Raw genomic sequence first — 26,947 nt, 5'->3', positions numbered from 1 at the left:
AGATGTGCTCAAGCTTGGCTCTTCCTTTTTGAGCCCTTCTCTGTGGAGAAGTGAGCAACATATGTTTGACAGTTCTCCACAGTGCATGGTGAACTCATAAACTCAGCACGTTTACACACAGATCCTGTTCTAGCATTTCTAGATTTTGACATCTAAATGTACAAAATTTCACTTTCCATCTACATTTCATCTTTTGGAGGTCAGCTTCAATCAAACCCAACAAAACTAACTCTAGGTCCTTTTCCTCAGTAAGTTTTGGAAGTAGTAAGCAGGAGTACCTTACAAACTGGCACCAACCTCCCTTGCCCACCCACCCCCGTGTTGCATTTTAAATGTGTCTGTGAATTAATCTGACAATCACTGGCCATTCCTGCCCGAATTTTGTCAAATTTTAAATCCTAGCCCACATCAAGTTAGGTTTGATACTGAAACCCAAGCATTCCATTTGGTTTGTTTAATATTTTCTGCTTCTCGTTGAACAATGGGTTTTGTAAAGCTGGAGAAGTGACTTAGGGTATCATTGCAGAATTTCATTTTTTAGTTGTATATTTTCCATGCTACTGTATTGCCACATTGAGTAAGGAGGCTCACATATGTCTTTGTACATTTGGCAGCACCTAAAGCTCCAAGTATGTTGATAATAATTAATTTGTATGGACTCAAGGTGATTAACACTTTCCAAAATTTGAATTAGAAGATAAAGCACTTGAGTAGCTTTACTACTTTTCATTTATTATCAAGGGGAGATCAGTACCAGGACCAGTAGCATGTGGTTTTTGAAGAAGTAATTTTTGGAAAAGTAATTACATTCTACTGGCATTATGCTTCAAATCTTCTAAAACTATTTGCATGCTGCTATGAAATTTGACCTCCATTAACTTTGCCAGCTGTGTTCTATGTGAAATGGTCACTTTTCTTTGCAAGAGTTGTTATGGATGTGTTGTAGGCATTTCTGAAACCAACACTAGGGTATCGCTGCTATTTATGAGCTTCTATTTCCTGCAAGGCTCAGAATATTAACTGTTAAAACAAAAACATGACACATGATCGCAGGCACAGTGTCAATGGTTGTTGACAATTTACACTGTTTCTGCAAAGAAAAATGTGACTTCTTAACCTTGGAATTAACTTATCCTGATTTCTGTGTATTTTTAAGAAGAAAACTGACTATTGCCACAGAAGAAGAAAAAAATATCAGATAGTGTCTTTTGACAACACATGGTCTGGTTCTTCTGTTGGCACAGCTGGAGAGTTTAACAAGCCTGTTTCTGACCCAGAAAGAAAGGGGGATTACCTATGCACCACACCAATCAGAACCATTACATGACACCCACAGGGGGGCTGCTTGTCCAAACAAATGTTCCTTTTGGCCTCTGCAGGACTTTATTTTCTTTTTACAACTTATCTTTCTAATGTTTGCCACACTGTGAAAGTTAGACTTGTGGCTTCAGATATTTCCTTCTGATAAAATGTAGCTTTTTGCTTGGAGTTGTTCCTGTGTTATTTGGCCTGTAATACCAGACAGTGTATAGTTCTGATTCTACTGGAAAGCAGATTATGATGAGAATTTGAGCTGTAGTAAACTCAATACACCCTTAGGTAGGCTTTGCATAAAATGTTAGACTGGCAATAGGCCACCAAAAGAATAGAACATAACAAAGCATTATTAGACTGCCAGATTGAATAAACATTTACCACCAGACCACAAGGTTTCAGATTCCTTTACTCACCCCTCTTTGAATATTTGAAATTGTCCCCTTCCCTCAAGGGTCCTTAAAACTATCAGAGTGCAGCAGATTTTGGAATAAAAGTTCTCTGTGAATTTAACACAGGCAACAGCTATTAGACGCTGAATTGGCAACTCTGAATGCCCTCCATAAGATGCAGAAACAGCTATCCTCATTAAGTCATGTTAGTGAATATATCTGAAACAGCCAAGTTGGTCTATTTTTCAGTCATGAAAGACGAATATTCCATTAAGGTGGCACTACCTTACTGCTGCTTTGGAAGAGTGTATCAGGTGAATGCCACCAAGCTCAGTCATGCCACTGCAGATCAGTGGCACCGGGACAGAATTCCTGAAGAACCATAGATAATGGATGGCTATGCCATGCTTTATTTGCTTCCATTCAATACTGCAATAATTACAAAGGTTTTGCATTGCCAAGTACCATAAGTATGCAAAAAAAATTCCAACGAAGAAAAAATCTGACCTTTGGACTAATTTGTACTAGTCCTGATTCCAGATCATCTGAAGAATGAACACCATTTATTGGTGTCCTTGCTATTGACGCTTTGCATAGTCATTCAAAATGAACTCTTAGCACGGGTATATTATACCCCGAGTACTCTGGACAGGACTGTTAACTGTCTGTCCCATTTATCAACACCATTCACAAAAATGAAGAAAAACACAATGCAGTTGGTCAAGAAACACGCAAAATGCTGGAGAAACTCAGCAAATCAGGCAGCAGCTTTGGAGGAGAATAAACAATTGATGATTCGGGCTGAGAAAGGTCTCGGCTGGCAGTGTCGACTGTTTATCCGCCTTCATATACAGTATGCTGCCTCCAGCATTTTGTGTGTGTTGCTCATGGCTTCCATCATATGCAGAATCTCTGTGTTCATGGTAAGGAAGCATCTTGCTGCACCAAACACCAGAACGGCAAGCGTTGCACAGAGGCTATAATATCCTAATCAAACAAGATTGCTATTTCAAGTACCCAAAGGCACCAAGTTCCCCTTGTTGTTCTGCCTATTTGCTGCTTTGTGCTCTACGAGATGAAAGATTCATGAATTCTTTCCAATTCATGGTGACTTCAATATGAAAGCACTCACCATATTTTTACAGATAAGGATCAATTATTTAAACCCTTGAGAAGGAGGCCATTTGGCCTCTGCTGACTCATAGACCAGTCACATTCCTTACTAATTTTCCCTGTAACCTATATCACCAAGACCAAGGAGATGGTGGTGGACTTTAGGAGATCTAGGCCTCATATGGAGCCAGTGATCATTAATGGAGAATGTGTGGAGCAGGTTAAGACCTACAAGTATCTGGGAGTACAGTTAGACGAGAAGCTAGACTGGACTGCCAACACAGATGCCTTGTGCAGGAAGGCACAGAGTCGACTGTACTTCCTAAGAAGGTTGGCGTCATTCAATGTCTGTAGTGAGATGCTGAAGATGTTCTATAGGTCAGTTGTGGAGAGCACCCTCTTCTTTGTGGTGGCGTGTTGGGGAGGAAGCATTAAGAAGAAGGACGCCTCACGTCTTAATAAGCTGGTAAGGAAGGCGGGCTCTGTCGTGGGCAAAGTACTGGAGAGTTTAACATCGGTAGCTGAGCGAAGGGCGCTGAGTAGGCTACGGTCAATTATGGATAACTCTGAACATCCTCTACATAGCACCATCCAGAGACAGAGAAGCAGTTTCAGCGACAGGTTACTATCGATGCAATGCGCCTCAGACAGGATGAAGAGGTCAATACTCCCCAATGCCATTAGGCTTTACAATTCTACCGCCAGGACTTAAGAACTTTTAAAAAGCTATTATTAATGCTTTTTGAGATAGTGATTTAGATGCATATCATATTCTTTACTGAGTTAAGTATTGTATGTAATTAGTTTTGCTACAACAAGTGTATGGGACATTGGAAAAAAGTTGAATTTCCCCATGGGGATGAATAAAGTATCTATCTATCTATCTATCTATTCTCCTCACATTTTTGCATTTCTGTTAAATTTCCCCATTGCCCCCCTTCCCCCAGGTTCTACCAGTCTCCTATACACTATGGGCAATTGCAGTCGCCAATTAACCTACTGATAGACATGCCTTTGGGACATGGGTTGAAACTGGATCAAGAAGGGAAATCCGCAAGTACAAACTCAACAGAGGGGCTTTAGCAGTCAGGGTTGGAGCTGTGGGAAAGCAGCTCATCACCCACTGTGGGAAAGAGCAGGTAGTATTCACTAAGATGGGAATGACACATGGAACCATAATCAATACCTCATTATTGACCTAACAACTGGAGTCTTTGCCTTGATATTTTGAAGACGGTGGACGGTATTTAGCTGAATCTGCCCAGAACATGGTTGTTGCAGCAGTAACTTGACAGATCGAACATCCAGTAAGAAACAATGTGTGGCCCAGTTGTACTGACAAACTATTGACTATGGAATGCATTACCACATCCTCCCATATGGATCTAAACTATGTTTCTTCATGGAGATGATCAAATGGATAGCTAAACTAGGCATCCCAGTATAAACATATCCTGTCCTCCAAAAATAGTGACAGAGAAGTATATTACTTTACAATAAATTATATCATATTCCAAGTGGCTTATATTAATTCATACTTTTTAGAATCATAGAGAAGTACAACACAGAAACATCAACCCGTCTAGTCAATACTGTACCATTTAAATTGCCTACTCTCATTGACCTGTACCATGACAGTAGCTCTCCATACTCCTAACCATCCATGTACCTATCCAAACTTCTCTTAAAAGTTGAAATTGAGCTCACATGCACCACTTGCGCTAGCAACTCCTTCCACACCATCAAGACCCTCAGAGTGAAGAAGTTTCCCCTCATGTTCTCCTTAAACTTCTTACCTTTCACCCTTAGCCCATGACCTCTAGTTGTAGTCCCACCAAACCTCAGTGGAAAAAGCCTGCTTGCATTTACCCTATCGATACCCCATGTAATTTTGTATATCTCTATCAAATCTCCCCTCAATCTTCTATGTTCCAGGGAATAAAGTCTTAACCTATTGAAGCTTTCCTTATTACTGGGGTCCTCCTCTCCTAGCAACACCCTTGTAAATTTTCTCTGTACTCTTTCAACCTTATTTACATCTTTCCTGTAGGTAGGTGACCAGGACTGCACACAATACTCTGAAGTAGGCCTCACCAATGTCTTATGCAACTTCAACATGATATCCCATCTCCTGTACTCAATACTTTGATTAATGAAGGCCAGTGTAAAAGTGAATATAAATATATAATTGTCTATTAAAACTGGAAGAGATTGTTACTTAAGGACTGAACCCCAGATGAAAAATGTTCCTTCTACAAATGTTTTGCCCCTTGCCAATTATTTGTTGACTCTGTAACCTCCACCAGCACACTGTGCAAACTCTAGGGTTCTCATCCTCTCTTTCCATCTCTTCCATGGTATTTTTCTTGTTAGAATATTATGTGCCTTGTGCTAACTCCTGTTTTTGTCCAAGTATATCTTCATGAAGTGCCATAACTTTCAAGTATATTAATAATCTTTTTATTGTTTTAAGTGCTGAGTGATATTCCAGAATTAAAAAAATCACATTGTAGATATCTTGTCTTTATATCAGCGTTCAGTTGTGATCAAATTAAATGAATATTGTCAATCATGCTGTCAGATGTGAACTTGGCACATAACTAGTTAAATACCTACTGTGACTACATCATTACTCCTTTAATACTGTGTGTCTGTTCTGTAGATACTGAAAGGCCGTGGGTCCATCTTTATATATGCAAATTAGGATCGTAATTCTGATTTCCATGAAGTCAGTCTTACAGCAAGAGATTTTGACTAAGCTGAATTTATGTAAAAATGTGCATTGTGACAGAACATTGTAGGATGCAATGGAATTAAATATAAAGGGATATTCTTTTCCAGCATGTCTCCAGACATATATTTGACTGAAGTGCTAACAAATTGATTGAACATTATGGGGACACTGGTAGATAACCTGTAGTTTCTATCTAAGCAACACGCAAAGAATGTTGGAAGAACTCAGCAGGCCAAGCAACATCTATGGAAAAGAGTAAACAGTCGATGTTTTGGGCCGAGACCCTTCAGCAGCACTGGAGAAAAAAGATGACGAGTTGAGTTAAAAGGTAGAGGAGGAGAGGGAGTAACACAATGTGATAGGTGAGACCAGGAGGGAGAGGGGTGAAGGTTGATTGGTGAAAGAGATATAGGACTGGAGAAGGGCAGATCTAATAGGAGAGGACAAAAGGTCCTAGAAGGAAGAGCACTAGAGAAAGGCAGGCAAGGAGATAGGTGAGAGGGAAAAAGGGGAATGTTGAAGGCGGGGTGTGGTGAGAGGGGCATTACTGGAGGTTTGAGAAATTGACGTTCATGCCATCAGGTTGGAGGCTACCCAGATGGAATATAAGGTGTTGTTCCTCCAACCTGAATATGGCCTCATCACAACAGTAGAGGAACCAATGGATGGACATATCAGAATAAGAATGGGAAATGGAATTAAAATTGGTGGCCACTGGGAGATCCTGCTTTTTCTGGTGGACAGAGTGTAGGTGCTCGGCAAAGCGATCTCCCAATCTACATTGGGTCTCACCGATATACAAAAGACCACACCAAGAGTACCAGACACAGTATATAACCCCAACAGACTCACCGGTGAAGTGTCACCTCAGTTGGAAGGACTGTTTGGGGTCCTGAATGGTGGTGAGGGAGGAGGTGTAGGGGCAGGTGTAGCACTTGTTCTGCTTGCAAGGATCAGTGCCAGGAGGGTGATCAGTGGGGATGGACAAAAGGACAATGGAGTTGTGTATAGAGAGATTCCTCGGAAAATTGGGGGAGGAGGGAAGATGTGCTTGGTGGTGGGATCCCCCAACCCTACTCTTAACCCTAATCCTAATGTCCAAGGGTCCGCAGTGCTCAACTAACCCTAATGGCACCCTGACTAACCTTGGCCTCACCTCCACAAGTTTTCATCTGCTGAGGTGACTGCTAATATGCACTGAGTGGTCATTTTCTTTGCTGCAGATGCTCGCTAATGTAAATACCTAATCAGACAATCACTTGGCAGCAACTCAATGCATAAAAGCATGCAGACATGGTCAAGAGGTTTAGTTGTTGTTCAGACCAGACATCAGATTGGAGAAGAAATGTGATCTAAGTGATTTTGACTGTGGATTGATTGTTGGTGCCAGATGGGGTGGTTTGAGTATCTCAGAGACTATTGATCTCCCGGGATATTCAGGCAAAGTTTACGGAGAATGGTGCAAAACACAAAGAAAAATCCAGTGAGGGGCAGTTTTGTGGGTGAAAATGCCATGATAATGAGAGAGGCCAGAGGAGAAGGGCCAGACTGATGCAACCTGAAAGGAAGGTGACAATAGCTCAAATAACCACACATTACTATAGTGATGTGCAGAAGAGCATCTCTGAATGCATAACACATTGAAACTTGAAGTGGGAGGGCTACAGCTGTAAAAGACTACAAACATACACTAGGTGGTCACTTTACTAGGTACAGGAGATGTGTAATAAAGTGGCCTCTGAATGTACAGAGATCGGAGAAAATAGTGTTAAGGAGCTTTAGGCTAACAAAACTACTTGAAAACCTTTCATCAGAGACGGTAAGATGAAGAGGGGATGTGATGTAAGTCTGTGAAGTTTGAGAGCTGCAGTAAACTTAAACCTAAAATTTCATTTTTAAAATGAACAGTCGGCAAATAAGTCTAAAGTGAAAATCTTTTCATTGCTCTCACAGTGTTACATCTCTGTGGGATCAATGAAAATCACAGTGTCAATCTCTGGCTGACGCTGGAGACTCCTGCCTGAAACAATTGAGTACAAATGTTACAGCATATTTTCCAGTAACCATGGAATAAAGGTCATATAACATGGTCTTTTTTTAGACTGTTTCCCTTACTCCAAGCACTTGTTTTGGTGTAATTTTATTAAACTGCACGGCATTTAGTTCAGATGGTAAGAGCAGTGGACAACCGTTGAGAGTACAGAGCTGCAACAATGGAATCATTTTATACTGGTGTAAATGAAATTGAAAATCTCAGATGAGAGATAATCGATTGATTATACAAACCCCATTTCCAGAAAAGTTGGGATATTTTCCAAAATGCAATAAAAACAAAAATCTGTGATATGTTAATTCACGTGAACCTTTATTTAACTGACAAAAGTACAAAGAAAAGATTTTCAATAGTTTTACTGACCAACTTAATTGTATTTTGTAAATATACACAAATTTAGAATTTGATGGCTGCAACACACTCAACAAAAGTTGGGACAGAGTTAAAATAAGATTGAAAAGTGCACAGAATATTCAAGTAACACAGGTTTAGAAGACTCCACATTAAGCAGGCTAATTGGTAGCAGGTGAGGTATCATGACTGGGTATAAAAGTAGCGTCCATCAAAAGCTCAGTCTTTGCAAGCAAGGATGGGTCGTGGCTCACCCCATTTGTGCCAAAATTCATGAGAGAATTGTTAGTCAGTTCAAAAGGAACATTTCCCAATGCAAGATTGCAGAGAATTTAGGTCTTTCAACATTTACAATACATAGTATTGTGAAAAGATTCAGAGAATTCAGAGACATCTCAGTGCGTAAAGGGCAAGGTCGGAAACCACTGTTGAATGCGCGTGATCTTCGAGCCCTCAGGCGGCACTGCCTAAGAAACCGTCATGCTACTGTGACAATTACAGCCACTTGAAGCTGTAATATCAGTAATATCTTGTTTACAGTCATGCTAAAATTGTAAAGTATGCCAGTCGGACTATAGCTTGAGTACTCTGTCCACTTGTGATCAGCAAAAAGTGAGGTAGGAGACTGTTTGGTTCTGTGTTCAAAGAAAAATGAAAGGCCCATCAAGCCATCCTTCATGTGATGTAGAGAGACTAGCTGTCCGTGATGAAAGTGACTCCGATGGTGCAGAGAAGCTAGAAACTGTTAGAATTGTGCAGAATGTTGGAAATGCTGTGACGATCAGTAGGATTGGACTGGATGAGAAGAGAAAGAAGAATAGAATAAGGTAGGAAGTAGTAACTTCTGTTGGACAGGAATGGGCTGAAATGAAAGTCTACCAGGATATTCCTGCTTGTGGATTTTGGGAAGGAATTAGAAGAGTACATGGTCGGGGAACTACGATTGGATTTTTGATAATAAATGTACTTTGAATCTTGAACCTTGAAAGTGGTGTGTGAAGCTTAAGGGTTAGACTGGACTATTTGCGTATACACTCATGGATCTCATTTACCAACTGCTTACCAACACTTACCTCACAGACATCACAAGCAAGCTCTGCAGTTGCTGTTTGTGCTACCTTGCTGCAGGCTGACACAATTGGATAAAAATCAAATGAATAAATTTGGCGGACCATGTACCCCTCCCTCCACCCAACATTTGGGCAAAGTTGCTGCTGTTGTCATAGGTAAATCTGTTCAGTAATAATGTTGAAGATTTCGTGTCATGGAGTTTTCAGGCCCTACTTCAATTTGCTCTTGTGTTTCCAATGAAAAATGACTAAACATTTAATATGTCCTGATAGGCATGTGGAATCTGATCTGACACTTCATATTTAATTGGTTTTAAATTCTCAGTTATATATTCAGTGGCCATTTTATTAGCTACACTTGTACAGCTGCACATTAATGCAAATATGTAAGCATGTGGCAGCAACTCAAACAACAACAGGCAGACATAATCAAGAGCAGGGTCCACCAACCTTTTTTGCACCACAGACCGGTTTAATATTGACAATATTCTTGCGGACCGGCTGACGGGGGGGGGGGGGGGGGGGCAGGGGGGTGGGTGTAAATCACGACCAGAATATAGATGATAAGTCAACTATAAGTCACTTATAAGTGGCTGATACACTCAATTTACACACACAAAATGCTGGCGGAACGTAGCAAGCCAGGCAGCATCTATAGGGAGAAGCACTGTCGATGTTTCGGGCTGAGACCCTTTGTCAGGACTAACTGAAAGGAAAGATAGTAAGGGATTTGAAAGTAGGAGGGGGAGGGGAAAATGTGAAATGATAGGAGAAAACCGGAGGGGGTGGGGTGAAGCTAAGAGCCGGAAAGGTGATTGGCAAAACGGATACAGAGCTGGAGAAGGGAAAGGATCATGGGATGGGAGGCCTAGGGAGAAAGAAAGGGGGAGGGGAGCACCAGAGGGAGATAGAGAACAGGCAGAGTGATGGACAGAGAGAGATAAAAACAGGAGGAGAGGGGAAAAAAGAACTAAATATATCAGGGATGGGGTAAGAAGGAGAGGAGGGGCATTAACGGAAGTTAGAGAAGTCAATGTTCATGCCATCAGGTTGGAGGCTACCCAGCTGGTATATAAGGTGTTGTTCTTCCAACCTGAGTGTGGCTTCATCGTGACAGTAGAGGAGGCTATGGATAGGCATATCAGAATGGGAATGGGACGTGGAATTAAAATGTGCAGCCACTGGGAGATCCTGCTTTCTCTGGTGGACAAGCATAGGTGTTCAGCGAAACAGTCTCTCAGTCTGTGTCAAGTCTCACCAATATATAAAAAGCCACACTGGGAGCACCAGACGCAGTATACCACACCAGCCGACTCACAGGTGAAGTGTTGCCTCACCTGGAAGGACTGTCTAGGGCCCTGAATGGTGGTGAGGGAGGAAGTGTAAGGGCAGGTGTAGCACTTGTTCCGCTTACAAGGATAAGTGCCAGGAGGGAGATCGGTGGGAAGGGATGGGGGGGACGAGTGGACAAGGGAGTCGCGTAGGGAGCGATCCCTGCGGAAAGCAGAAGGTGGGGGAGGGAAAGATGTGCTTGGTAGTGGGATCCCGTTGGAGGTGGCGGAAGTTACGGAGAATTACACGTTGGAGCTGGAGGCTGGTGGGGTGGTAGGTGAGGACAAGGGGAACCCTATCCTGATTGGGGTGGTGGGTGTGTCATGACCTCAGCCCCCTCCTTTGTGAGAATCGCAAGAGAGAGAGAGCCTTACGGTTTGGAATGTGGTCTGGCCGCTCAGCAAGACAAAAGCCTTGGACATAGCCATTGTCTTGGGAGACACCTTTGTGGAATAAGGAATTGGACTACGTGCAAACCCTAGAGGCAATGTGAGATGGGTGATGGGGGAAAGATTGCCTCACCCCCACCCTGATTGACATCTACAACCCTGCCAGTCCAGATAAAAGGTGGGCTGCCGAGGCGGGGCCTCAGACGCACCAAGGAGACACACGAAGAAGACACGATAGTGCTTCCCGTCGGCACGGGAAGCCATTCTGAAGGAAGCCACGTGCGTTAGATTCCGGATCGGGAGTCTGTGGCTGGACCCAAAAGGAAAAACCGCTTTAACTAACAGCAGGGATTTGCCTCGCAAGGACAACGGGCAAGTGTTCCTTTTCTCTCTCTCCAACACATGAAATGTCAGCGGTTCCCAAAACGGGGAAGCCTGCAGACTTTGAGTGACTCTTATACCCAATTGGACTCAGTATCCCCTAGACAACGATAGAGCTCATTATAGATTGATTATTACTACACCTGTGCTTTAGATTGAGTTTTGACGATGTATATGATCTGAATGTTTTGTATTAACCATACGTTTGTGCCCCTTTATAAATAAAACATTTGAAAATAGTAGCATCAGGCTTCAATGGACCTATCTATCTTTGCTGGTAAGTCACCCGGTTACTGGGGAATGTAACAGGTGGATGGGGTGAGGGCAGATGTGCAGGAAATGGGAGAGATGTGTTTGAGAGCAGAGTTGATGGTGGAAGAAGGGAAGCCCCTTTGTTTAAAAAAGGAAGACATCTCCTTCGTCCTGGAATGAAAAGCCTCATCCTGAGAGCAGATGCGGTGGAGACGGAGGAATTGTGAGAAGGGGATAGCATTTTTGCAAGAGACAGGGTGGGAAGAGGAATAGTCCAGGTAGCTGTGAGAGTCTGTAGGCTTATAGTAGATATCAGTAGATAAGCCGTCTCCAGAGATGGGGACAGAAAGATCAAGAAAGGGGAGGGAGGTGTCGGAAATGGACCAGGTAAATTTGAGGGCAGGGTGAAAGTTGGAGGCAAAGTTAATGAAGTCAACGAGCTCAGCATGCGTGCAGGAGGCAGCGCCAATGCAGTCGTCGATGTAGCGAAGGAAAAGAGGGGGATGGATACCCGTATAGGCTTGGAACATGGACTGTTCCACAAAGCCAACAAAAAGGCAGGCAAAACTGGGACCCATGCGGGTGCCCATGGCTACACCTTTGGTTTGGAAGAAGTGAGAGGAGCCAAAGGAGAAATTATTGAGAGTAAGAACTAATTCCACTAGATGGAGGAAAGTGGTGGTAGAGGGGAATTGGTTAGGTCTGGAATCCAAAAAGAAGTGGAGAGCTTTGAAACCTTCCTGGTGGGGGATGGGGGTATATAGGGACTGGATGTCCACAGTGAAAATAAGGTGATGGGGGCCAGGGAACTTAAAATCATTGAAAAAATTCACCCAATTTTGTTTCTAAAAGGGTTTATCTAACGAATTTAATATTAAACACACGCACATTTTCCTCGCATGAACATAATAAGTCAATTATAACTCATAAGTCAATAGCATCATAGCATTTTAAGTAACTTTTAGATATTAAACACACAGCATGTATTTTCCTTGTATGGACATATAAAATCATTGCAACACACCAGTGAGAGGACAAGGTAAGGGCCGGAGGTACCCGTGCCGGGGCTGCGGTGGTCACAGTCCGGAGAAAGCGACTGACTGAGCGAGGAGTGTGACAGGGCGCGCGCCTGCCCCCCTTGTAGGTAGGTAGGATCTATCGGCCGACAAAAATTTGGCTGGAGGGTTGACTTTCAGTAGATCGCAGTGAGGTGGTTGCTCTGCTACTTAAGAAACCCTGAGCCCGAATTAGGTCGTCTGCGAAGATTATAGCACCAGGCTCCCCGCAAGCATTCGGTGTGCTAAACAGGTTTAGAGGTGGCACCCATCTGTCCGCGCTCCAGGCCAGTAGCAATGGCACTTCTCACCGGCTGCCAACCAGTGATCTCTAGCGCGAGGGTATCACTGCGTTTAGGCAACTGATGACCTCGCGTGGGTAATGACTTCGCGTACATAATGACCTCGTGTGCGTTCAAGTTCAACAGTGGGCATGACGGAATGAGGAAAGGTGCAGCTGACTCATATCGTTTCATATTGACAAATCATATCATTTCCTCACGGCCCGGTAGCACATGCTTTGTGGCCCGGTACCAGTCCACGGCCCGGTGGTTGGGGACCACTGGTCAAGAGGATCATTTGTTGTTCAGACTAAATATCAGAATGAGGAGAAAATGTGATCTAAGTGATTTTGGCTGTGGAATGTTCTTTGGTACCAGACAGAGTGGTTTGAGTATCTCAGAAACTAATGATCATCTGGGATTGTCATGCACAATAGTCTCTAGAGTTTATGGAGAATGGTGTGAAAAACAAAAAAAAATCCAGTGAAGATCAATTCTGTGGGTAAAAATGCCTTGTTAATGAGAGAGGTGAGAGGAGAATAGCCAAAACTGGTTCAAGCTTACAGCGAGACAACAGTAACTCAAGTAACCATGCGTTACAACAGTTGTGTGCTGAAGAGCGTCTGAACCTTCAGCAGCAGCAGACCTCAAACAGCCACTCACTGGCTGCTTTATTAATGAGTCACTGGGTGTATATTGCTATATCTACTTGTGTTATTTCTGTTTCTTTATACTTTTGAAGTGATGTCTTAGTGAACTGTGTTTACCTCATCATCATAATCATTTGTCAGTATTTCATCAATAACTCTTTTGCAAATATGTGTCTGGATTTTGAGGCTTTTAATGTTGTTGCTGGTTTTCTGAATATTGTTTCTATGCTATCATCTCAGTATCTCTCCTTAATTAGAGTGAGTTATGTTCATAAGAGAGCTAGATTAAAATAACATACCTCTTGCAGGCAAGAAAAACTGATTCTGAGAAAGCAAAAATTGGAATTGAGTCAGAAATTCTTAAGGGCACAGACAGCCACTTGGCAATACTGCTTTCCTCTGATCCCACCTGCTTTGCAGGAAATTTTACATCATTGATTTCAGAATATATTTTCAAATAGCTTTACTGACAGAATCTTTCACCTCTGTTAAATTATCTGTACATTGAGAAGATCCCAGTGGGCATAACAACATATTTATGTTATTCACTTCTTTACAATATATATTTTTTCTCATCATACCATCTTGTACTTTATTTTCTCTGGAGCTATCATATGTAATTATTCTAATTAGTGGTTGATATTTCTGACAACCTCAAGTAGAAATAGAAACTGATGTTCTGTTTTCTTTTGGTACTACTGTGTGACCCATAGTTTATGTCACTGGATTGAGAGTAACAGAGCAAAAGAAATTTTCCAATTATATTTGAAATAAAATTAGATGGTACATGAAAGACATGAAATCTCCATGGAATCTGGACTCAAAGTATTAAAAATACTGTTTTCCCAAAAGCTAGTAGGTCAACTGTATATTGGCAGTTTCATTATTTTGAATGTTAAAACCTCAACATCTAAGTTTTGTAAGGTTTTAGAAGCTGTCTCCTGTCACTGCGAACATTTCTGTTTATTATATATAAACGTATGGCAGTCCAGATGAAGCTTCTTGCCCCGGAATGTCAGCTGTTCACTCCTTGCCATAGATGATGTCTGGTCTGCTGAGTTCCTCCAGCATTTTGTGTCTAATTTCCAGCATCAGCGGGTTTTCTCGTGTAGCTAAAACATTACTTAATTATAAGGACTTGCCAATGTTTTGCAAAAAAAGGAGTATTTGAGGTTTATGGAATGTATTTACTTGTTCATTTTTATTCAAATCAAGGTGAATAACATAAGATATAAATAACTCTGTTCAGCTGCCATGTACCTATTAAGGGTGCTACATGTATGATGTCCAAAGTGTACATGTTTAATAGGCTATTAGTGTATCCAGTGTTTAAGCCTGCCAAAAGTAAGGCACATTGTGGCATTCACACATTGTGGCATTCATTCTCTTGGCAGCGCTGTTAAGTTAAAGCTCACGGCTCCAGGTAATGTCAAATGTCAACCTCTCACAGATGAGTATGCATTCAGCAGCAGGAGAGTCTCCAAGTAGCTCTATTTAAAGAAAACATCAGTGATTTCTGAGTTAGTTGCTGACTGATTTCAACCAGCTGTCTCTTTTAATTGAAAGAAAAGTTGTGCTTTCTAGTTTGAATCAGTAGCTAAACTCCACAATAAATAGTGTGCTAGGTGCTAAGGTAAAATGTCTGGACTTTGAGACTTCTGAAAAAAAATCAGCTGTTCACAGATAAGAATGGATTACTGATTATTCCCCTGGGAACACACATGTGAGAAAGATTGAACTGAGTGCGTACAGCACAGAAGTAACTGCAGAAGATGAAGACAATCTATATCCAACTCCTCAATGCTGCACCACAGTACACCTCCCCTCCCCTTAACAAGATTAGTTTTAAACAATGTAGCCTTGCTTTATCCAAACTAATGGGATCCCATTGAAATATTACTCAACAGCATACACAGTACTGAAATAAAAAAATAAAACTTAATTAAAAATGAGTTGGGTGACCTTAATATGCCACACTTACTGCATCAGTTTGAACAAATAAGGGCAAATCATTCAAAAGTCATTTTGAGGGGGCTATCTTATTTACTTAGTTCCCAGTTTGTACTCACAATGAGGGCATGATTGGGCTATACTTGATTAGGAATTTGACAAGATTTGCACGTCACCAAAGACTGCAGCAAATTTCTGCAGCTGTACTGTAGAGAGCAATCTAAATTGTTTCATCACCATCCGGTGTGGCGGTACCAATGCACAGGATGACAAGAAACTGCAGAGGGTTGTAACCTCGGCCAGTTCCATCACTGGTACTTGCCTCCCCATCACCAAGGACATCAAGAAGGTGATATAATTTATTAAAGACCCTCACTGCCCAGGCCATGCCCTGTTGTCATTACTACCACCAGGCATGAGGTACAGGAGCCTAAAGACCCACACTCAGCATTTTAGGAACAGCTTCTTCCCTCCTGCCATTAGATTTCTGAATGGTTCATGAACCCATGAATACTATCTCACTATTCCTCTTTCGCACTGTTTGTTTATTTACTTACTTATTATTGTAACTTATAGCATTTTTATGTCTTGCACTGCTGTGTTGCCACAAGACAAGAAATGTCATAGATGTACCTAACAAAGTGGCCACTGAGTGTACGTTCACGAACTTCTGCTGTTATAGCCCACCCACTTCAAGGTTTGACATGTTGTACATTCAGAGATGCCCTTCGACATACTACTGTTGTAAACCATTGTTATGTGAGTTACTGGTCTGTTCCTCGTAGGATGGCAGTGTGCTCCAGAACTAAGCAAAGGTGTATGTGTTCATCCTATATGTCTCTTTTATGGTTGCAAGTCACTGTTGGATACCAAAAACATCAATTACTGCAGGACTATCCCATCAGAGAGTTGCTTTGATAGCAATGGGACTGGACTTGTTGTGTACTGTTGACTGTTGCCTTGGCTTATTGCTTACTGTTGTGCCAAGATGGTGCAAGTGATTGTCTTGCAGGCTTTTATTGTGAATGCAAGACCCTGTTGGACATTGGTAATGTAGAATACTACAAGTCCAGTTCACTGGTTCATTGGTGAGACTGACGGTGGGTGGCTGTGTTGCCTTGGTTGTTGTGCAGACAAGACCCTCATGCCTCGGAGCTGCCCGTTGCGGTCACCAACTGGCTGTGTGCTGCTGGATTTCATACTTGGTTGAGGGCTGGTCCCTCCCATCAGAGCTGCTCTCCAGTGTTCGCTCAGTGGAAGAACAGGCTGGACCAACTTAGGGATTTGGGCTATATTTTTTTGTCTTTTTGCTCTGTTTATCTGAATTCATAACCACTTGTACTATGTGTATGAGTGCTGTTTCATTTAGCTATATTTATCTATGGTTGAATAATAATTAAGCTTGAAACTTGAACCTTACTGACGCCTTCCTGTCAGATTGAGCCAGTCTGGACATTCCCTGACTTCTCTGATTAGAAGGTATTTTTGCCCATAGAACTGCTACTAGCTGCATGCTTTTATTTTTCATTTTTCGCACCATTCTTCGCACATTCTAGATACTGTTGTGTATGAAAATCTTTAAATATCAGCAGTCTCTGAGATACTCAAACCATTCCATCTGGCATCAACAATCATTCCACAGTCAAAGTCACAATCAAATTTCTTCCCTATTCTGATGTTTGGTCTGAACACCATCTGAACTTCTTGACCATGTCTTCATGCTTTTATGCGTTGAGTTGCTGTCGCGATTGACTGATCAGATGCTTGCAATAATGGGCTGCACTTGAATCCGAAGGGGACCAATATTCCTTTGGGCAGGTTTGCTAGAGCTGTTGGGAATGGTTTAAACTAATATGGCAGGGGGATGGGAACCAGTATGATAGAATCAGCAGGTTTACAAGTAGATGATGGGTGTAACATGAATGTAAGGAACAGCAAGCCAATGACTAGGTACAAATGCAGACAGAGCAAATAATTAAATTATCCCACAGAGGCAAAATTTAAAAGAGCAAGAATGTAGGACTGAAGGTGCTGTATTTAAATGCTTGTAGCATTCAGAATCAGGTGGACGAACTCATGGCACAATTAGAGATTGGTCGATATGACGTTGTGGGTATGACTGAGCCATGGCTGATAGAAGGCCATAGTTGGGAGCTTAACATCAAAAGATATATTTTGTATTAAAAGGACAGGCAGCAGTGGTGTGGCTCTGTTGGTAAGAGATGGAATTACATCTTTAGAAAGAGGTGACATAGGGTCAGAGAATGCTGAATCTTTGTGGGTGGAGTTAAGAAACTGCAAGACTGAAAAAGCCATTATGGGAATTATATATAGGCCTTCAAATAGTAGCCAAGATGTGGGGATAAGAGAGCTGGAAAAGGCATAAGGATAATGACACAATTGTAATGGAGGACTTCAATAGGCAAGGGGATTGGGAAAGTCAGGTTGGTGTTGGATTGCAAGAGAGGGAATTTGTTGAATGCCCACAAAATGGGTTTTTAGAGCAACTTGTGCTTGAGCTTACTCAGAGAAAGGCTATCGTAGATTGGGTCTTGTGCAATAACCACTTATTAGGAAGCTTAATGTAAAGGAACCCTTAGAAGACAGTGATCATAATAAGCTTGAATTCATACTGCAACTTGAGAGAGAAGCATAACTCACATGTATTAATCAGTATTGCAATGGAACAAAGGGAAATATAGAAGCATGAGAGTGCAGTTTGCCCAGATGAATTGGAGGAGGATGCTGGCAGGGATGACGGCAGAGCAGAGATGGCTGAAGTTTCTGGGATTAGTTCACAAGGTGCAGGGTAGATATTTCTCACAGAGGAAGAAGTCCTCAAATGACAGGGGTAGGCTACCGTGGCTGACAAAGGAAGTTAAGGAGTGCATAAGAGTCAAGGACAGGGCATATAATGTAGTAAAGGTGATTGGGAAGCATTTAAAATCTAACAAAAGTCAACTAAAAAAGCTATAAGAAGGGAAAAGATAAAATATGAGGGTAGACTAGCCAATAATATAAAGCAGGATACCAAAAGTTTTTCAGTTATATAAAGAGTAAAAGAGAAGTGAGAATTGATACTGGAGCACTGGAAAAGGAGAAGACTTGATGGGTTGAATGGCCTAATTCTGCTCCTATATCTTGCAGTCCCATGGTCTTAATGAGTAACAGAAGGAATGCTAATTAATCAAATTAATTGATAAGGTCCCTTATGGCAGACTAGTCTGGAAGATTTGATCACATGTGATCTAATTTCTGGTTAAGATGGCACTACTGAGCGTGTGCAACAACTCTCTAATAGTCAAAGAGCTCAGAAACTTGACTGAAACATCATTAAAAATACCTTTTCTGAGGTAAATTGTTTAATTATTGCTGCAAACAGCGAAGGGGCGAGTGATAGCGAAGTGAGTTTGGGGAGCCAAGATGGTGTGTTTCAGATCATTGCAGATGGAGTTCTGATGCCCGTACAGCTGGCCTGGGTATGAGGTTGGATTACTCCAGGTGCCAAAAGGAGAAGGCGGGGCCCGGGCAAAGGAGATTCGGTGCCTGTACAACTGGCCCGTGGGTGAGGTTGGATTGTCCTGGACACTGAGCTGATTTGAAGAGCTTGAGAGTAGCTTCAGGCTGGACGATGAAATCTGGGCCCGGAACGAGTGATTGGGCAGCATGGTCTCGGCCTGGATTCCTTTGTAGTAGCCGGGTCCTAGTGCATTAGATAATTTAAATGCTGGCCCAGATCAGACTGATGTTGTTCACTCTCTGTGACCTTCACTCCTCTCTCTAGGGTGCTGGAGCCTTTTGTTCTTCGTTTATTTGGTCAGTTTAAGTGCCGGGCCTGTTTTCTTGTGGGCATACTCAGTAAAGCTGTAGAATAGTAACTATAACAGGATCAATGAAAGATCAACTAGTGAGCAGAAAACAACAAACTGTGCAAATGCAAATATAAATAAATAGCAATAAATAATGAGAACATGAGACAAGGGAATAAAGAGTCCTTAAAGTGAGACTATTGGTTGGGAGAACATTTCAGTGATGGGGCAAGTGAGAGCAGTTATCCCCTTTTGTTCAAGGGCCTGTTGGTTGAGGGGTAGTAACTGTTCTTGAACCTAGTGATGTGAGTCCTGAGGCTCCTGTACCTGCTACCTGATGAAAAAAAGAGAAAAGAGCATGACCTGAGTGGTGGGGATCCCTGATGATGGATGCTGCTTTCCTATAACAGCATTTCATGTAGATGTGCTCAATGGTTGGAAGGACTTTATCTATGTTGGACTAGCTAAATCCTTCTGTTCAAAGGCATTGCTGTTTCCATACCAGGTTGTGACCAGTTAATATACTCTCCACTACACATCTATAGAAGGTTTATCAGAGTTTTAGGTGTCATGTTATATCTCCTCAGACTCCCAAGGAAGTAGAGGCACTATGGTGGTTTCCTTGCATGCTGGGTCCAAGACATCTCCTCTGAAATAGTAACACCCAGCAATGTAAAGTTGCTAACCCTCTAAATTTCTGATCCTTCGATGACGACTGGTTCATGGACCTCTGGTTTCCCTCTGTTGAAGTCTGTAATCAGTTCCTTGGCCTTGCTGACATTGAGTGAGAGGTTGTTGTTATGACACCAGTCAGCCAAATTTTCAACCTTCCTCCTGTATGCTGATTCATCTCCAGCTTTGATTTGACCCAGAACAGTAACATCAACAGCAAGCTTGAATATGGCATCAAAGCTGTGCTTAGCCACACAGTCATAGGTGTAAAGTAGAGCAGCGGGCTAAGCACACAGCCCCATGGTGGACCTGTGTTGATGGAGATCATGGAGGAGATGTTGTTGTCAATCCAAACTGACTGAAGTGTACAAGTAAGGAAATCCAGGATCCATTTGCACAAAGAGGTATTGAGGCCAAGGTCTTGAAGTTTATTGATTAGTTTTGAGGGGATGGTAGTGTTGAGTGCTGAGCTGTTATCGATAAAGAGCATCCTGATGCATGCATCCTTGCTGACAGATGTTCCAGGATTGAGTGAAGAGCCCATGAATTGGCATCTGTTGTGGACCTGTTGCCCCAGTAGGAAAATTGGAATGGATCTAAGTCACCTCATAGGCAGGAGCTGTTATGTTTCATCACCAAACTCTCAAAACACTTCATCTCTGTAGATGTAAGTGTAACTGGATGATAGTTACTGAGACAGGTCATCACGCTCTTCTTGGTATAATTGAAGCCTGCTTGAAGCAGGTGAGTACCACACACTGCCAAAGTGAGAAGTTAAAGATCTCAGAACACACCAACCAGTTGTCAGCAGAGGTCTTTTGTATATGGCCAGGTACTCGGTCTTCAATTTTCTTCTCCAGCAACTGCACATTTGCCAATAGATGCCAAGTAGAAGAGTCCTCATCCCTCTGCGTTTCAGCCTGGCTTGGATTCCCCCTCTACTGCCACAATTTCGGCTATGGTGACGAGCTGTGCCCGATGGTCCAGGTTCTTCAGTCGATCATGAGATCTGAGGTGACTTAAATATCAATAGGGTGTCAATGTACATGGCATGCTTAGTGTGCTTGTAGATGTCCCTAAAATAGGTGGTGTTGTAGGTACATAGAAGGTTGTGAAAAATTGCATTCAGGGCACTAATCTGCTGAGAGCTGGACCTGTTGCATTCAAGAACAATGATTCAGAACCTTACAAGAAGTCCTGATGTGACTACAGAAGGCATCATGAGAGTGAAAGGACATATCTGTGTGAAGTTAGAAACAATGAATGCACAACAACTGTAGCAGGGTATGTATACCATTGCCTATTGTAAGGCAAACGTTAACAGTATAAGTGACTGTGGTGATTCACTCCCCAGTGAGCCTAATTACCTTTGAAAGAAGACAATAACATGATACCTGTGCAAATGCCCCAGCACCTTGATCCTCTGAACTCTGGCTTGGAGACTGAAGTCAGATCATCCTTCAAGAGGATGAACCTTTGCAAGGCATGTACTTGGCTGAACACTGAAAGTCCGTACTGACCAACAGGCTAAGAGTTTTCAAGGATATTTTCAACTTCTCGCTGCTGTGCTTGGATGTTCCTACATGCTTTAAAAGGGCATCAATCATATCAATGCCCTAGAAAAGCAGGGTGAGCTACTTAAAGGAACATGGTGCAGTGGCAATCAAATCTACTGTGGTGAAGTGCTTTAAAAGGTTGGTCATGGTTGGAATTAATTCCTACTTTTAATCTCAAAAAATTCCAACAGGTTCATCAGGCAAAACTTTCTCTTCAGGAAGCCACAATGACTTTGTCCTATCTTGTCCTGTGTCACCAAGTACTCCATAACATTATTCTTAACAATTGACTCCAACATCTTCCCAACCGTTGAGGTCAGGCTAACTGGTCTATAATTTCCTTTCTGCTCCCCCTTCCTTTCTTAAAGAATCGAGTGACATTTGCATTCCAGTCCTCCGGAACCATGCCAGAGTCCAGTGGTTTTTGAAAGATCATTAATGCCTCCACAACCTCTACTGTTACCACTTTCAGAACCCTAGGGTGCAGTTCATCTGGTCCAAGTGACTTGTGTACCTATAGGTCTTTCCATTTTTTGAGCACCTTCTCCCTTGTAATAGTAACTACACTCACTTTTCCTCCTTCACATTCTTCAACAACTGACACACTGCTCGTGTCTTCCACAGTGAAGACTGATGCAAAATACTGATTTAGTTCATCTGTCATAATCTTGCCCCCTGTAATTATTTCTCCAGTCTCATTTTCCAACTATCCTATATCCATCTCTCTTTTATATTATGCTAGGCCAAGGCCAAATACTGTTTTGATTTAAGGATTCTCATTTAATTTCACTTTTTGTAAAACTGGGTGTCTGCATTTGCTTTCCATAGGCATTGATTCCATCTCTATTTATAGTTTGTTGACCACTTCTGGCATTGTGCAGAAGTTTTCATTTATGAGCTTAGCGTTTTGGTGGACGGTTCAATATGGCTTGATTTGTTGCAGGGATGTTCTGGGACATGGAGAAATGAGTGGGCAGCACTGGTATGCCTAACACTGTTCTCACACATAGTTTTCAAAATGCAGCATCCCCGGACGTCAGTTAAAAACATTCAGAAGCAGAAAGTTTATTTTACCTCTGACTTATCCAGCACTGAGGAACAACCTGAATCATCTTTATTTCCCTCTAGTAGCTTCACTTTTCGTGGGTAAAGAAAGAAGGCCAGCAAACAAAAAATAATACAATAAAGTTTGGGTTTCTTGTGCAGTGATGTGGGAGTAGAACGAGCTCAGTATGTGAACAGCAAACCTTTTCTCAGTGATTACAGGGTTATTTGCCCAATGATGAGTGCTCTGGGTCCCAGCAAGGCTGTAGTCCTCAGCATGAGTCCTGCAGTGGCTCGTCATAGTGAGTACATGAACCTTGACCCGGCTTCTCAAGCTGAGAGCCTCTGGAACGGCTCTCCCAGCTGTCAGGCGGATTGCTGAATTTCCTGAGACCTTGCTTGACTTTGTTGTTTTCAAGTGTTGCCCTTCTTCTGCATAGGAGGTTGTTATTGAGTTAGCTGTTGTTCACAACATTAAGCAAAAGCTCCACCTGTTTCAATCAATGAGACCTGTGAGAGGTCATCTGTACCATCAGTCATTTATCTAAAGGGTCTTGTTGCCAACATTTCAATCCAGAGCCACCCAAGGAATTTTCTGAGACAGCAAAGTGCATTAAATGGCATTCCTGGCCATAAGGAGTACTGATACAGAAGCAAATAAATAACTTGCCTTTCTACCGTGCCTTTCATAACCTTAGGGTGTCCCAAAGCCTTCACAGTCAATTAAGTATTTTTGAAGTCTGGTCTCAGTTGTAATGCAAGAAACGCAACAGGCCGTTTTTGTAACAAGGTCACACAAGATGAAAATTGAAAGTGATTCCTTCAGTATCAGAATTTTCAGTTAACTTAAACCTTTGAGGATCACTAGAAAAGCTCTTATATATATTTTAAATGATTTCAACAACCTTCACAGCAACATCACAAACAGATGGATTTTAATTTCCGATTGTTAAATATCCTATCTATTCCGATTTGCAGAATCTTGATAAAATCCTTTGGTATTTCTGTAATTTTGTAGCCATCTTATGCAGCTACCATAGTCTCTATAAATTGTACCTCAATAAGTAAGTTTAAAAAAGATAATTTACCAGAACAATGTACAAATTCTGCCCTTTTAGCAACTTTATTTTTGTTGAGTCTTGAAAAAGTTTAAAAAAATACATACAAATGAACAAAGGCACCAGTGTGTCTCTAAATTGAGTGCGGTCAGTACTGTCACCCTTTTCCCTTTATCTTTACATATTTCTGTTTATCTGCGGCACCAGCAAGAAAGCCATTATTTCGCTGTTCCTACAAGAATGAGTAAATTTGAGAAACCAAAAATAATCATGTTTTGACTTCGGAATTTAAAGTAAATTGATTGCATATGTAAAACAGGCACGTATCTCTTTTCTTTTGGTTTAATCTAATCTCCAGTATTACACTGCCAGTATAAACTGTAGAAATTACTTCAGTGGCAGCCTTAATGGCTTTATTAAATTACTGTTGGGTAACGATAAGAAATCTTGAACTTGATTTCCTTAGGTGCTATTGTCTCTTTTGCAAACAAGTTATGTTCTTTTGCCAGATGAATCACTGAACCCCTGTGAGGATGTATAAAGCCTGCAAATCCAGCACCACATTACAATCAAATAATTGCCGGGTTTCTGCCTTGGCTCACTGTCACTTCGCGTATTGTCATTCGGCTTTATTTTTTTTTGCAGGAAAAGCCTTACCAGTGCTCGGAATGCAACAAAGCTTTTAGTCAGAAAAGGGGTCTAGATGAACATATGAGGACTCACACAGGAGAAAAACCATTCCAGTGTGATGTAAGTAACTGAAACTTACTGTGCTTTTTTTTCATAAATTGGGATCAAACATCAAGAAACAATCACTCATCTGCGGGAGGAAGGGTATAATGAATCTGATACAGTATAAAGTTTCCTCATATGGGCCGAAGGATTTGTTCTTGTGCTGTACTATTATTTGTTCTATGTGCTAAATATCAGCTTTATATTCTGTAGCATTTGAGATTTTATGTATTCAGTGTTTTATAGTATTGTATAGTATTAAGGCACATATGTATGTTGTATATGTTTTGTACGTATATAGTTAGGGTGCCTAGAACTTTTGCACAGTACTGTATATTTGTCAACATGGAGTGGAGAGCGAGTTTATAAATCTTGCAGGAGTAAAGGATGTTGGGAATGGCGAGGGTGGAGCATCGCGGAAGTGGTGTGGGACAGGTGGCAGAGAAGGAGTGTCAGGGGTGGTGGGGCAGGTGCAGACACATCCAGTCCTAAGACACCAGACAAGATAATTGGATTCCAAACAATTGGTTTATTGATCAGTACAGATTGTCTCTCAGGTGCTTCCTGCTCCCTCCCCTCTCCCTTCCCCTTTTCCCAACCATGATTCCCCTCTCCCTGCCCCCTTCCCACTCTTGGTCTACAATAGAGACCCATATCAGGATCATGTTTATCGTCATTCACAAATGTCATGAAAGTTGTTTTATTTTGTAGCAGCAGTACTGTGCAATACATGAAATTACTACAGTACTGTTCAGAAGTCTTAGGCATCTTAGTTCTATGTATGTGGCTAAGACTTTCGAACAGTACTGTACATGAAAAGAAATATGTTTTTTTCTAAGAAAAATGTACAGAATCCCCAATAGCTGAGCTTTTGTGTATAATTTTGGTAACAAATTATTTCTCCATGAACTCATCATTTTCGATACGCATACAAATAGTTGCAGTTGGTTATTTGCTACAGGTGTCCAACTCCTTATGAAGTGCAGTGTGAGATTTAGAAATTGCAAGTATCACCCACAACTTGAATTAGGTCATCTGCATGAACACCCGGTGCCAGGATCCACATTTCTGTATTTCCTGAGATTGAAAAGTAGGTTGTTTGGCACATTGGGTCAATGGCAGCTTATAGTGCAATCCTACCCTCCCCACTGACTTTCCCTGGGCCTTACACTTCTCACATTTCTACCCACCGAAAACTTGCAGCAGCCGATTAGCTTACCATGGAATAATCACCTGAATGTCTGAGAAGGTCTGAGCTATGTAATAGTAAGTTTAGTTGCATTTTAATATTTTTCTATAAAATGTATTCAAGTTTCTAAAAAGTTTTCAATACCACTTGAATATTTGAATGTTGGAGATAAAGATTTTTGTTAGCTCTGGCTATGTCAGAATGTGGGGCGTCTATATTCTATAAAATATTTATTCATATTTTTGGTATTTGGAGCTTATTCTGGATCTCCCTTCTGCTGTCATCTCCACCGGCACTACTCCACAACGCCTGTCCCCAGTACTCATGCCCAACGCTATAGTGAGGAATGCCCTTCTGCTGTTCAGGAATACACTGTAACCGGTCAAACCAACTATCTCGTGTCAGCTGAGTCACATGTTTTCCAATTACCAGCAAGCCACTTCAGGTATTCAGAATTCCCCGTAATTGTGGTTGGCCACTGCAAACCACAAATTCTTCAGCATCAGAAAATAATCATTTTAAAGCCTGTGTGCAAGTAGGCATTGATACTCTGTCCAGTGGGTTGCACATGTAGAGATATGAATATACACTGAGCTATAGAAGTGATGATTTTGACATAGTATTGTGTGACTATCTCCTGTTACTCCTGTTGGTTTGCACTGAAGGTGAGTAAGTTGTTGGGTGGCAGCATGCACATTGCGATTTAGTTCTTCGTGTCATTTGCAGATTAAATTATGAAAGTAACTCTCTCAGCTTGAAAATCTATTCAATGTTTCTCAAATATATGAGTGGCATTAAATGTCTCTGTAAAGCTGAATAGTTTATTTTGGTTTAATGTAAATAATAAGGAACTGCACAACAGTTTGAAAGTTTCCCTAGCCAAACTAAATACCATTCCACCAGTGAAATGAAGGGAACTTTTAAAATGTCAACATTCAATGCTCACAACAAATTTTAATTTGTTTCTTTTTATAATGCTGAGTTTAGTAATACCTACACCAAGCTGCTGTTTATTGATTACTGCTCAGCATTCAGCACAATCATACCCTCAGTTCTCATCAACAAACTCCAAAACCTGGGCCGTTGTACCTTCCTCTGCAATGGGATCCTTGACGTCTTCACCAGGAGACCATATTCTATGTGGATCGAAAATAAAATCTCCTCTTTGCTGACAATCGATACTGGTACACCTCAAGGATGTGTGCTTAGCCCACTGCTCTACTCTCTCTACACACACAACTGTGTGGCTAGGCACAGCTCAAACAGCATCTATGAATTTCAGATGGTGACGAGGAAGTGTACATGAGTGACATAGATCAGCTGGTTGAGTGGTGTCACAACTGCAACCTTGCACTCAATATCAGTAAGTCTATTTGATTGTGCAGTGGAAAGGGTAAGCAGTTTCAAGTTTATGGGTGTCAACATCCCTGAAGGTTTATCCTGGGCCTAACATATTGACACAATTACAAAGACAGTAGGTGTTTGAGGAGACTAGAAAAGTCACCAAAGACACACACAAATTTCTACAGCTGTACCATGGAGAGCTTTCTAACTTCTTGTATCACGATCT

At 41.6% G+C, this 26,947-nt stretch overlaps 1 protein-coding gene across 5 annotated transcripts in view; it reads left to right on the top strand.

Moving 5' to 3' along the window:
• Positions 1-26,947, top strand: part of prdm5 (PR domain containing 5) — a 299,425-nt gene that overhangs the window by 262,652 nt on the left and 9,826 nt on the right. For all 5 annotated transcript variants that reach the window (XR_012101305.1, XM_073065178.1, XM_073065176.1 and 2 more), the window contains one exon: positions 24,102-24,206. Coding sequence is in view for 4 of the 5 variants with exons in the window: in XM_073065178.1 (XP_072921279.1) it covers positions 24,102-24,206 (105 nt within the window). In the remaining variant the exon portion in view is untranslated. The remainder of the gene's footprint in view (positions 1-24,101; positions 24,207-26,947) is intronic.

Source organism: Hemitrygon akajei, chromosome 13 (genome assembly GCF_048418815.1).
Source record: "Hemitrygon akajei chromosome 13, sHemAka1.3, whole genome shotgun sequence".
Lineage (NCBI taxonomy): Eukaryota > Metazoa > Chordata > Chondrichthyes > Myliobatiformes > Dasyatidae > Hemitrygon > Hemitrygon akajei.
This window is presented reverse-complemented; position numbering and strand designations above follow the sequence as displayed.